The 13719-nt window shown below is 49.1% G+C and overlaps 1 protein-coding gene across 3 annotated transcripts in view; it reads left to right on the forward strand.

Annotated features, from left to right (window-relative positions):
* MTRFR (mitochondrial translation release factor in rescue) overlaps window positions 1-13456 on the forward strand; it is a 59363-nt gene extending 45907 nt beyond the window's left edge. For all 3 annotated transcript variants that reach the window (XM_078667593.1, XM_078667595.1, XM_078667594.1), the window contains exon 3: window positions 13179-13456. In XM_078667593.1, the coding sequence (XP_078523719.1) occupies window positions 13179-13403 (225 nt within the window). In that variant the 3' untranslated portion in view covers window positions 13404-13456. The remainder of the gene's footprint in view (window positions 1-13178) is intronic.
* Window positions 13457-13719: the final 263 nt, after the last annotated feature.

A 13719-nucleotide genomic window follows, 5' to 3' on the forward strand; every position in this document is an offset into this window, starting at 1 on the left:
CATTGAATCAGGGCCTGCAACGGCCGTGCAAAATCCGATATCCCCCCGATCTGTACTTTTAACAAGTTTGGCCAAGAGTCTTGCTTGGACTATATATTTGTCGAAAGCCGTGCATGGGCCAAGGTCATTGATTTTAGGGTCGTTCCCAGAGGTGAGAGCGATCATAATGCGTTGATCTTGGAGCTTTCCTCTCCTGGCATTTCTAAAGATAACTGCATCCCAATTGATGCCCTCGACTCAAGGGCAGTTCTATCTAGCAATAGGCATAGAGTTAGATGAGACAAATTGGTAACACATCCCGAGCAAGTGGCTGAGCTTTACGCTCGGTTTGTCCCTGTATTGGAAGCTGTCGGTGCTCTAACTACGCAGAATTGTACCCCTGACACATATCAAAAACTAGGGGACTTACATCAGGAGCTAACCAGCACCTTAGCAGAGGTACTAAACCCCCTGGCTCCAAATCGAACAACCAGGGGTACTAAAGTCACTTGGTACAATTCTGCCTGCAGAAGGGCGAAGGCAGATTTGTTACTGGCCGTGAAGCAAAATAATAACAAGGCATTAATAAAAACTAGGAGACTGGAATATAAGCGACATATTCATTACGCCAAGATTGAATGGGATAATGACAACTGGGCCACCCTAGTGTCTGCCCTCAAAATAAGTGACGCTCGGAAATTCTGGCAAATTGTGAATACGGGGTCGGGGGAGCCCCTGTCGGCAGCTGAACCAAATATTGCCGCAGGTCTGTGGGAGGACCACTTCCGCACCCTCTATGGTGGGGCCAATGTCGAAAGTAACAGGGACCAAGGGGGCTTGCTTTCAAATCTTACAGCTCAAACTGATGGGGACCCTTTCACTGTGGAAGAGGTCTGTGCAGTAATATCCAAACTTGCAGCTGGAAAGGCGCCTGGCTTGGACAAACTCCCAGGTGATCTATTCAAGCATGAACCCATGGTCTGGGCTCCTTACTTAACGGCTATATTCAACGCTGTCCAGAGGGGTATGGCGGTCCCTAGTACTTGGCTGGAAGCAGAGATTGTCCCTATCTTCAAGAAGGGCTCCCCTCTTCTCCCAGCCAACTACAGGCCTATCAGCCTTATCGATGTGCCGCAAAAGATCTTTGCGAGGCTGATTTTAGACCGCCTCCTAGACTGGATGGAGGAACGCTCAATCTTGAGTCCCTACCAGGCAGGGTTCAGGAAGAATGTATCCACTACGGATCAAATTTTTCGCCTGACCCTCCTATTCTGGAAAACTGTCAGGATCGAGGGCGGTACACTTTACACTGTGTTTGTGGATCTCCGTGCGGCCTTCGATCTGGTCCCACGGGGGAAGTTATGGTCTGTGCTATTAGAGCTGGGAATACCTCTTAAACTGCTGAACCTAATAATACGGCTCCACAAGGAGAACTTCGCACAGGTCAGGTGTGAAAAAAATGGTGCGCTGTCACCCAGGTTCCCCGTTGACAGGGGGGTGAGACAGGGCTGTGTGCTTGCACGACCCTGTTTTGCCTCTATGTCAACGGGGTAATCGCTCACCTGAACGCGGTACCGAACAGCGATGTCGCTGGTTGCCGGATACCTGCAATTATGTTTGCAGACTATACTTTGCTATTGTCTAAATCCCCCATGGGTATTCAACGCGTGTTGGATGGTTTTGAGGCATTTTGCCTCGAACGGGGTCTAGAGATAAATGCACTCAAAACCAAATTCATTATTTTTAATCCTCCAGTAACCACACGCCCAACCCCGAGGATAGATGCAGCGAGGCTGGAAAGGGTTCAGACCTTTAAGTATCTAGGGGTGACCCTAAATGAAACCATGACTTGGGCCCCCCATCAAATCAAATCTCAACTCAAATTGGCGCAACGAGCGGGGGCTATTTTCAAGTTATCGAACAAATCTTCAGTCAAACCAATTCGCCCACCCCTAGAAATATATAAATTACAGGCAAGGGGGGCAGTAACATATGGTAGTGAACTCTGGGGCCACCAGTGTAGACCAGAGATTGTGGCCACTGAAAACAAATTTCTAAGGCGTCTGTTGGGTCTGCCCCCCAGTACGCCCCTGGCACCAGTTAGGCTTGGTTTGGGCCTCAGACCCATAGATGAGGAACTGGGTCTGAAACCATTAACGTTTTGGCGGAGTCTCTGGACCACCCCGCAGCTAATGAACTACAGGTTGGAGCTCCTAGAAATCTTAAGACTCCCTACTATGGGGAAACTCCCATGGTTTAAGTATCTGAGAGAGGAGTTTGGGAGGTTAGGTCTGCCTCTACTGTGGTCCGATCCAGAGACAGCCTGCTTTCGGGTCCCACGTAAACATTTGGCAAAGTTGTATTATGAAAGTAAACTATCTGCCCTGACACAGAACGCACGAATTGGCACTTTATCTGCAACATTTTTACTTACTAAAGACTTTTATTGCTTTGAAGGTGTTTTAAATGATATTTATCCAGTTTTAACAAGAACATTGTATCTACAGTGGAGATACGGCACCCTGCCAATTAGAGCTTTCACGAGCAAGTGGTGTCCGCTTTCTCAAAAAAATTGTCCTGGTTGTAATTGCGAACAGGAAAATGACTTGCACGTTTCGTTCTTTTGCCCAGCCTACAAAAAGCATAGAAGGTACTGGATCATTCCTTTATGCAAAAACCTGGGTTTCACACATTGTATGCAAGCCTACAGAATTTTTAAAACATATCTCTCCACTGTGACTGTATTTGCAGTAGCTAAATACCTGGCAGCCATGTGGAATAAGAGAAGGCTGCTAACTAACACTATCTGAATGTAGATCTATTTATTTCATATCTTGTAGATGCACTGATGTTTATATGAATGAATTGATATCTCAGATATGCAATGGATGAAGTTATGGAAGTTTCTAATTAACTATGGACTGTTCATGATTATTAGGCCCTCTGGTTATTTGCACCTCATTCGCTTTTACCACCTAGATAATTTGTGTCACCTGTTTTAATTCCCTTAAAATGTTTAATTTGTGTGAATTCTTTTATGACAGAACTTGTCGAAATAAAGATACAATGATGATATCTATTTTGCTCCAAGTCTTCTTTTCAGGTGATTCTGACAGGTGACATGAAGGTGACTACAATGCTGTCAGGTTGCCATCATGTCATCTGAAAACGTTAGCCAGTCTGAGCTTTTTAGTCTGAAGCATTCTGTCTCCTGGTACAGGTAGTTAATATTTTTCCATTAAAGGTGGGTGGGCTCCCAAGCCCCACCATGAAGTGCTGTATGTTAATAAGTCAGAACAGGCTTTGGGTGTTGCACATGACATGGGTCCACTTAGCTGATATGTGACTGACTATTCAACACCTCACCAATCTTTCATATGCAGTTTGATAGACCTTGTAGACAGACCATGGTGGGGACAGAGTTCAGTTTTTCAAGACAACTCCAATTAGTGTAAATATCCCAAGGTGGCTATTTCTGATGTTATCACCAGATTAACTAACAATTAAGATCCCTTTCAAGCTTACAATTAGTGGCTGGTCCCAGCATTTCCCATTCAGGGTGCAGCTGCCCTATGAATCCCCTGCTACTGTAAAGTCTTGACTGCAACAGGTGTTTCTTGATTTACAGTTTGGTACCTAAACAAAAATCTGAAAGAACATCTAATGAGTGAAGGCTCACTAGTCAGGCTATGTCCTCAACATACATTTCAGTTGGATAACCAGGATCTGGCCTCCAGATAGTTGAAGGGTGTCCTTTTTCTAAACTCAATGATCAGATACCAGGTCACCCAGAGGCACCACCCCAGTGATACACGGGAACACCTGAAAAACGTCATTTTCCATGGTGGAAACAGTTTTATTTTTGAGGTGGTTTAGGGGCTCAGGTTCATTACATTCCTGAGGACATTTCTCACCAGAAATAACTGCTATTGATTGAGATGGGCACATAATGCATTGTATCTGTCTGTCGGGCACCTTGGGTATGCTGATTGGAGCCAGCACTTGTATGCGTTTGAAATCTAATAGGACCACGGGGCTCAATATTACACTGAAATGGTGATTGCAGAGGGGGCTGTAAACAGTTTGGGATGGTAACTTGTGCTCCGAAGGTGCTCGAACCTTCAGTTTTTCTTTGAACATCATAATTTTAAGTCTCTCGTTTGTATTTACTGTATTTTCATTAAAAACAATTTAGTTTTTTAAAAATAAAGTGCTGGCTAGTAGACATTCATCTTATTAACTGTTGTCCAATGTGTTACTGTATTCTGAGTCTTAAAGCTCCTCCACCTCCTTGAGTAAGTATTGACTTCTCAACCTTGCTGACCCAAGAAAAGAGAGAGCTAAAAGAGAATAATTGGTTATTGAACTGGTGTACATTGTATTGTGGTTTTGGAACACCAATTATAAATGTCAGTAGCCGTACGAGCTACTTTAGTGACTGACTACTTCAGAACCCCAAAGCAAGGGACACACGGTGTCTGGTTCTGCAGGATACGGCTGCACACTTAATATTCTTTTCAACGGTTGGAGCACACATTGTCTATTTGGCAGACCATCTCAGGAGGGAAGACTACGCAGCAGAGGCACTGTGTGTGCCGGGCAGTAGTGTCTCTCTTCTGCTTGTGTTTTGGGAATGTTACAGGATCCAATGAGTGTAGATCAAAGATGCCATGGCAGGAGGAGCCAAGCTCGCGTCCGAGATGGCCGCGTTTTAGCTCGGCTCCGTTCGCTTTCCTGTCTGGAACGTCTATCCTGTGTTTTATCCTGCCCCGGGAAGTATTCTTTGATAGACTATGGAACTACGACATTTCACAGGCACTTACCGTTTGATCCGTTTGTTCCTTGGTGCCGCGGATCCTGGGCTGCACCCTTGTCTGCTTCGGGGCCTCCGGAGCGAGCGGGCCTGACGCTCCTTGGCGGCGCCCGGGCGGGGCGGAGCGCTGTGGCCGGCCTTTGGTGGCGGTGTGGGTTCGGTCGGAGAGGCCGATGTGCAATTAGACCGATTACGGCTATCCGGGCCTGATCCGGCGGTCCTGCGGCCTGGTGTTGGGGCGCTGCCTTCCATGGACGGGGTTGACCGTGTATGTGGCCCGTCTCCCCTTTGTTCTCCGGTACGGCCATTTTGAGTCCCTCCGCCCGGACTCGGAGAACGGAGCCGGTAGCGTGTGGGGAGCCGGCGACCCGCCTTCTTCTGGTGGCCCCCCTTCCTGCTCTGGTGGTGCCTCTGCTGGTGGTCGGCTGTATCCTGTTTGCCCCGCTGGTGTCCGGACGGGGGTCGGAGTTTGCCGCGGCCCCGCCGGGCTTCTAAGATGGCGGCCGACCCCATGTCTCTCGGACTGGCCGAGACTGGCGACGCTGGTCCGCCGCATGGCACGTTTGCTGAATACAGTAAAGGTGAGCCTACGCTTGGCGACATCCTTGCCGCCTTGCGCTCCTGGAGTGCTCCCATGGCCGCGCCTATCATTGACCTGGAGGAGGATCATTCTGCCGGGCCTGCCGAGCCCCCCCCGGTGTGTGCGGCTTCATCTCTGTTGTGTGCTGCTGGAACTTTCCTGGAGGTCGTGGGCCCGGCGGCTGCCGTTGGTGTGGGTGTACGGATGTCCGCTGCCCTCCTTCATCCTGTGCTCCCCCCTGTACAGGGGGCCCGCCGGCCGGGTCCCGTCCGGACCGGCCTTGTTGGATCTCCCTTTCCCTTTTTGCCTCGAATGGCCGAACGAAGATCCTGTCATTGCTCCGCCGGATCGGCTTCCCTCATATTGTCGTCGGAACTGTGCCTGCATTGCCTGAGGTGGTTGCCGTCCTTTCCGGTTCATCCGGGTCGCAATCGATATGACTTGTGTGGATTGCCGATCGGACTCCCTGTTATTCACCTCCTGTTCCACATGATCTGGTTCCTTGTGCGTTGGACGACTACAGCTTGGGATAAACAAGGACAGGGTTGAGATGAACTTGCCTTGGTGGACTGTTATCTTGCGGTATGGTCGGATGATCCGTTTGTAACTGTATGACTATGTTCGATTCTCCTTCATGTTCCTGGAGCTTATCCTTGTGCTTATTATCTTCCCGTGGGTTCTGAGTATTTTCGGACGGGAGGGTGGGAGCTGATGGGGTTTTGATTATATGGCTCCTCTCCCGTTGCTACTTCCCTGTTTTCCCTTCTTTTTTGTCTTTGTGGTTCTTGCTTACTTTTATCTCTTCTATATTTCGGGTTCTGATTAGGGCGACAGGCACGCTGCCGGGGGGTAGGCCATAGCCTTCTGCAGGGGTGCAGGGTGGGATGTGCGGGGTGGGGGGGGGGGGTCTGTGGTATTGTGTTTTCCCCTCATTCCTTTTTTTGGTTCTATGGCTCTTATGTATCCCCTTTTTTCGAGACGCGGTGTCGGCATGTAGCCCCCTGGGGTGTTTTTGCTAGCATGGGCCTTCTGGTATTCCTGCCGTCACGGTTTACTACGCATTCATTCCTCCTGTTACCACTGGTTCCATGTGCTGATCTATTCTTGAGTGCTTCGTTAGCCGTGGGGCGCGTGCAGTGATGCTGCGTTCTTACTTCTCCCCCCTTTTTTTCCTATGTCTTTTCCCCCCCTTTTTTTTTTCCCCCTTTCCCCCTCTTTCTTTCCTCCCCCGGGTTGTTGTGGCAGAGGGCTCTTTGTTTTGCAAGCCTATTTTTAGTTCTGAGTATTATTGTGTGTTTTCGTAGTGGTGGGAGGGCGCTGGGCAGCGGTTACAATTGCTTATTACTGTGGGACTCACGTTCTGACTTTGCCAAAATGTACCTGTTCTTTTTGAATTTTCCTGTGTTCGATACTGCTGCTTGTTCGCGGCCCACCACGGCCCTCTGGACTTTACGGATTGCCCTTATTCTGAGACACCCTTTCTTCTATTATAAAATCAACCTTCTCTCATCCTGTACGTGATGGTTGCTCGGTGGCTTCTTGCCTTTGCTTCTCATATGGATTGCTGTGATGTCCTGTGGGAGCTTCTGTATTGCCTGCTATGTTTCTTTTATTGTGGTGGCCGGCCCGATGGGTTGTAGGCCCGTATCTGTGAGCGCTTTCTGTACAATAAAGGTTTAAAAAAAAAAAAGATGCCATGGCAGAAGTAGGCAGGCCCTCACACTTGGGAACACAGTAAGAAAAAATGAGATCGCTTATATCCAGCCAACACTGGCCACTGAGATTCAAAGTTGGCCCCAAACAACTGGAGGGAGCTGTTGTTCAGAAGTATTTTTTCTTTAGGTGTGACACAGTGTTAAGACAACTAGCTAGCAAGGTGACTGTCGCTCAGAGGTTGTGTACAGGGAAGAATTGTATCAAATCAAGCTGTCCTGGGCTTTTGCTTTTCCCGCCGCTCATATAACAAAATGTCAGGGCCATTCTCTTTTTGTCTTTTTGTAGATATGACTGCTGCGGGCTTATTTTGGTTCAAGTATTGTTCTCTCAAGCCATAAGCAGACCTGCTGAAATTGGCTTGGTCCAGGGAAGGGAAATATGAAATAACCTTTGTGATCCAGGCAGGTTGACAAGATTTCTAACCTGACATAGACTCTTGGCTTTAAAATGGTATCTGAGAGAGAGTATAACAGGAGAGCAGTACAAAAGGACATGTAGAGAAAAGGGAGACCACAGCTCCCATTGTCTCTAAACCCTATGGAACAAACTATGGGCTGCAACAGGATCACTGCCTTCCTTGTACACCAGCATCTCTCACTGTCTGTCTCTGTCTCTCACTTTCTTTCTCTTTACCTCAGCCCCTCAGAGCCTGTAGGATTCGTTGTCTGATTCGCATAATTACCTGTTTCTATGGAACATGATTTAATTCTTGTACAGGACAGTTAATTCTTCATGTTAGGTTTCATGTGTGTGTGCTAGTCGTATCTTCCATTTGGCTACATCTGTCATGTGCTGATCCCGGCTTTGACTATTTAAACAGGGCTGATGTCTTCTGTGGCAAGCTTGTCTTTGGCTGTCAATGCATCTGAAGGTAGACTCTGGATCCTGAGTCTCTCAGAAAGTGTGGTAGGTCAGCTCAAATTAATACGAATATTACAATGGGTTTATTGAGTCACTCTTACTTTACCCCTTACGTTGCAAGGTATGTGATAAGGTAAAAGGCTTTGGAATCCTCACCACATAGCTCCAAGACCTCTATTTGATTCTCTGTCTCTGCCAGATGTCCCTAATGTTCCCCAGGAGGACATCTACCACTCTAGGCCTTACCCTCCAGAGGACACAACAGGTTTTAAACAGCTACTTCACAGACCTACACAATACCACTGGGTTAGCTTACACACAGACCCTGTAGAAGAGGATTTCCTAATGGGCCCTTTTGATCATTCACAAAGGTTCACTTCTATTTTACCCATGCTAAAAGGGGTCATCAAGCATGCACCTGAAAGACCACTGACTCCTTGTCGGTGAAATTGCTCTCCCTCCCTCGCAGCTTCACCATTATGTGAGGCCTTTCCCCGAGCCACTGCACTCTCGAGTGTTGGTGTTCGAGGTCCTCCTCCATCCGCAGGTTTCACCTGTGCCTCATCCCTGGTGGTCCAGTGGACCTCTGTCTCCATTCTCTTACTCTGCTTTTTCTCTCCTTTTTTACTCGTTTTGCCCTCACTTCTATCTCCCCCTTCACTCTCCTTCTGGGTCTTAAGCTCCATTTTCTGTTGCTTTCCCCTCATTTCAAGCTCCCCCTTCACTCCGTTTTTCACTCATTTTTTACCTTCATCTCAATCTCCCCCTTTCACTCTCCTCTGTGTCTTTCCTCCACTCTTTCTTTCACTTTTTGCTACCTTATTTGCACTTTTCTCTCTCTTTTTGCCTTTTTCCTTTTGCCTTTTTTAGCCCATTTTTCCCCGTTGCTGCTGCCCCCGCAGCCCCTCCCCCCAGCACGACCAGTGCGACCGGCCCAATCCAACTCCCCTCCCCGCTCCCGCTTTCCAGCTGTCCAGCCCTCCCCGACCCCTACTTAATGGCGGCTGCGCCGCCGGGGTGCTAAAGGCAAGCCCGTCTGCGACCCGACTACTACCAGCGCCAGGAACCCTGGATCTCTGCACCACCAACGCTACGACCCAGTGGCACTCCAATCTAGGGAGGAAGGATAAATGACTGGGCCCTTTTTGCTCTCAGATGATGCCAAAGGCGCGGAGATACTCCTCTGGGAGTCGATTCCTAGCGCGATACAAGCTTGCAAATAAGCTCTCAACCCAGGCCACAACAACAACTGCAAGCCAGCATCACCAGCCGACACCCACTGACCCTTCAGCTGTCACCGCTGCCGGCACATCTGCAGCATCGCCAAGACCACTGACCCAGCGCAATCCGCCCGCAAGAACACAACCGAACCGAAGACCCTACAATGCATCCTCCTCAACGTCCGATCCCTCCACAAACACGCCACCGAAATCTGGGACCTCCTCGTCAGCACTACCCCGGATGTAGCATTCTTTACCGAAACCTGGACCAACACCACCTCAGGACCGGACATCGCCATCGCCATTCCCCAAGGATACAAGATCTCCAGGAAGGACCACCCCACCTGCCCAGGAGGAGGATTCACCATAGTCCACAAATCCACCCTCCGCCTGAGCACACTCCCCGATGAGCTCACAGACCTGATAGAACACCTTCACTTCAAGATACTGGCCAGCCCTACCACAACCCTCCTAGGAACCTCCATCTACCGACCTCCTGAACCCCGTGGACTTTATGCCAACTCCATCATGGGCATCATCTCCCCACATGCCATCACGTCCACCAACTACACCCTACTGGGAGACCTGAACTTTCACCTCAACAACTAACTGGACACCAGCACCACACCCCTCTTGAACAACCTCCACAACATGGCTCTGGACTCTGCCAGATCGTGACCGAACCCACGCACTCAGCAGGACACACCCTCGACCCTCTCGTCACAACAGCCACACCACCAAACTCCTATGGACTGACCATCGATGCGTCCACTTCACCTTCAGAACACCCACCATCCACAGACACCAGCACCTGTTCCCACGAAGAAACTGAACCAGAATCACCGACGACCAGCTAACCTCATCACTCAGCAACTCCGCCCCAACTATCGTGGAAAACGACAACCCCAACACCGCAGCCCGTACCCTGCACAGATGGATCTCCGACAGCGCCAACACCATAGCCCCCCTCAAGAAAAACAACACCCCCCCCATGCCAAGAAAGCCAGATGGTTTACCACCGAACTTCGAGAGTCCAGATGCACTTGCCGCCGCCTCTAAAAGGCCTGGAGGAACACCAAATCCACAGAAGCTCACAACCCATTCAGAGCCGCCACCAACGCCCACCACCAACTCATCAGAAAAACAAGGAAAAAAGCGATTGAAGACAGAATCTCCACTCACTCACACAACAGCAAAGAACTCTTCAACACCATCAAGGAGTTCGCCCAACGCACCAGCGAGTCCACCGACATCCCTCCCTAACAAGACCTCTGCGACAAACTCAACACCTTTTCCCACCACAAAATCAAGAGCATCTTCGACGAAGACAACCAACACTTGGAACCCTCACCAACCACCCCGACACCCCGAAGCCAGCGATCGACAACCGGACGGCCCTCACCACTGAAGACGATAAAGTCAATCCACTCTGGGGCCCCCACGGACCCCGGCACCCACCACATTTTCAACAGAGCCGCCGACACCATCGCACCCATGTTCTGCCACACCATTAACCGCTCCCTGGCAACCGCCTCGTTCCCCGATGACTGGAAACACGCCGATGTCAACCCCCTCCTGACAAAACCATTGGCGGACCACACCGACCTCAAAAACTACAGACTCATCTCCCTGCTCCCATTCCCAGTGAAAGTCATTGAGAAAGCCATCAACAGCCAACTCGTCACATTCATCAAAAAGCACAACATCCTCTACTCCTCCCAATCCAGCTTCAGAAAAAACCACAGTACGGAAACCGCCTCCTTGCCGCAACAGACGACATGCGCACCCTACTGGACAAAGGAGAAACAGCAGCCCTCATCCTCCTCGACCTCTCAGCGGCGTTCGACAGTCTCTCACCGCACCCTAATATGCAGACTCCACAACGCAGGGATCCAAGACAAGGTCCTCGATTGGATCCACTCCTTCCTCTCCGGCAGAACGCAGCGGGTCAGCCTCCCCCCCCCCCTTTCCTCTCGGACCATACACCGACCACCTGCGGAATCCCCCAGGGGTCCTCCTTCAGCCCTATGCTCTCCAACATCTACATGGCTCCGCTCGCTCCCATCGTCAGAACCTACAGACTCAACATTGTGTCATACGCAGAGGAAACCCAGCTCATCCTCTCCCTATCCAACGAACCCAATAGCGCCAGACAGAACTTTCGAGAAGGCATGGAAGCCGTCGCCAAATGGATGAAAAACTGCTGCCTACAACTGAACACCAACAAAACAGAAGTACTCATTATGGGCCCAAACCCCAACGCCTGGAACGACACCTGGTGGCCCCCCGCCCTCGGAAGCCCGCCCACCCCTGGAAGCCCGCCCACCCCCACAGACCATGCACGCAATCTGGGAATCATCCTGGACTCAGAGCTCAAAATGGACTGCCAGATCAACTGTCTCATCCTCCTGCTTCCACACGCTCCGCCTCCTACATAAGACCTTTATATGGATCCCCTCGAACCCAGAAAGACCATCACTCACGCCCTGATCACCAGCAGACTCGACTACGGCACCGCACTCTATGCCGGAATAAACAAAAACCTGACCCACAAGCTACAGAACATCCAGAACGCCGCCACAAGACTGGTCCTCGACCTGCCAAGACACTACCACATCTCCCAGCACCTGCGCACACTCCACTGGCTCCCCATCAAAGTTAGAGTCACCTTCAAGATGCTCACCCACGCCCACAAGGCCCTCCACGACACTGGAACAGCAAACCTGAACAGCCGACTCAAATTCCACACACCGCCCAGCTCTCTTACGCCATGGTCCACCGCACCAGAAATACCAGATCGGGTGGCCGCTCCTTCTCCTTCCTCGCGGCCAGAACCTGGAATGCCCTTCTGCTACACCTCAAACAGACAACATTGCTCCCCATCTTCGCAAGAAACCTCAAAACCTGGCTCTTCGACAGACCCCCCCCCCTTGATGGACTGGAACCTTCTAAACCCCCCCCCCCCCCCCTTGAGGCCCTTACGGGTGAGTAGTCGCGCTTTAACAAAAGCCTGATTGATTGATATGTGCACAACATAAAATGTGAAATTAGCCCTAAATTTAAAAGCTAGCTATTTCATGCTCCAAATCGTGTGTTACACAGTTACACACAGCTCCATTGCAGGAATGCATTGCAGGGAATATGAGTTTTTCAGCAAATCATGTGCACATCCCCTGTAACACACAGTTTTGCTTAGGACAAGTGAGTGACACCTTGACCAAGATGGTGACAACATGCCATTCTGAACACATAGAGCGAATGTGCAGAAAAATGTGACGTTGCTTGTCCAGTTGTAATCTACTTTGCACTGAATGGAACTGGTGTCACTGCTGTACTTTGCTTGGGCTGGAACCCAGACGAGGTTAATCCATAGGCACTGCCTGCATCTCGGACTAAACAGTTGGCAAAAGCAGCTGGCACAACCTGTCGATTGATCCCTTTTGGCCAGTCCTCCAGAAATGCTGGGAAACTGTTCCTCCTCCTCCACCTAAACAGCAATTTCTGGTTACAAGGCTGAGTAGCAGAACAAGCAGACAAGAGCACATCTGAGTTCTCATTGCATTCTGGGGTTGTGTTTCTCTGTGGGTCAATGATCATTCCCAATATTGAAACGAAAGTGCGGTCCTTATGATTTTTGCAGTAAGTGTATTAGCGACCAGCACATCAGCAGCAGCTTTCATTCAGTAGGTGCCAGGTTAGACCATTCATGTTCAAGCTTGCATCTGAGTTTCATGACATAACAGGGCTTGAGACACAGCCATGACACAGTAGGGGATAAAAGGAGAATTAGAGAAACCAGACACATCAAATAATAATACTATAGCCCACAGGTTCAAGAAGCTGTAATAGTATTTGAATGTGCCACAAAGTAGCTTGTTTGCAAATGATGTTATTGTAAATTGTGAATTTCGTGTTCTTTTTCAGCAATTAAAAGTGTGGTGATAATGCATTAAGTGAATTGGAGGTTTGTTATATGTTTGATCATTTAAAATGTATATTTTCTCTTCAGTGTCATCAAACACGATCGCTTGAACAGAACAGAAAAATAGCAAGAAAAATCCTTCAAGAAAAAGTGGACATATTTTACAAAGGTGAAACAAGTGAACTCTGCAAATCAAAGGTAGAAGCTGAAAAGAGAAAACAAGAAAAGAGGAGAAAAGCAAATGAACTCCTTGAAAAGAAGAAGCAATTCAAAGAAATTCTAGCACATAATTTGGACAAAGATCAGCATTAATCTGGGAAATTATTTTTAGGTTTTAAAAAGCTACAAATAAAGCAGAAGCACAATTAATTGTCATTTTTTGAACAGCCATTGGATGAGGGAATAAATGTAACCGCTGCAGATTCATGTCATGCTTCAGGGTATAGTTTTCCAAAAGTCCTCTCCTTTCAAACATAATCTCTTACTGTTGTTAATGTAGAACATTATTACTCCGGAGATGCGCAGCCTGCCAAGCAGCAGGGAAGACCTGCATGTGATGGTCTCAGCAGGACCTTGTTGATGAATGAGATTGGGGACATAAGCAACTTGGCTGGCCTGTAGTGGAAGA

The sequence above is a fragment of the Lissotriton helveticus genome, chromosome 11, assembly GCF_964261635.1.
Source record: "Lissotriton helveticus chromosome 11, aLisHel1.1, whole genome shotgun sequence".
In the NCBI taxonomy this organism is placed as follows: Eukaryota; Metazoa; Chordata; class Amphibia; order Caudata; family Salamandridae; genus Lissotriton; species Lissotriton helveticus.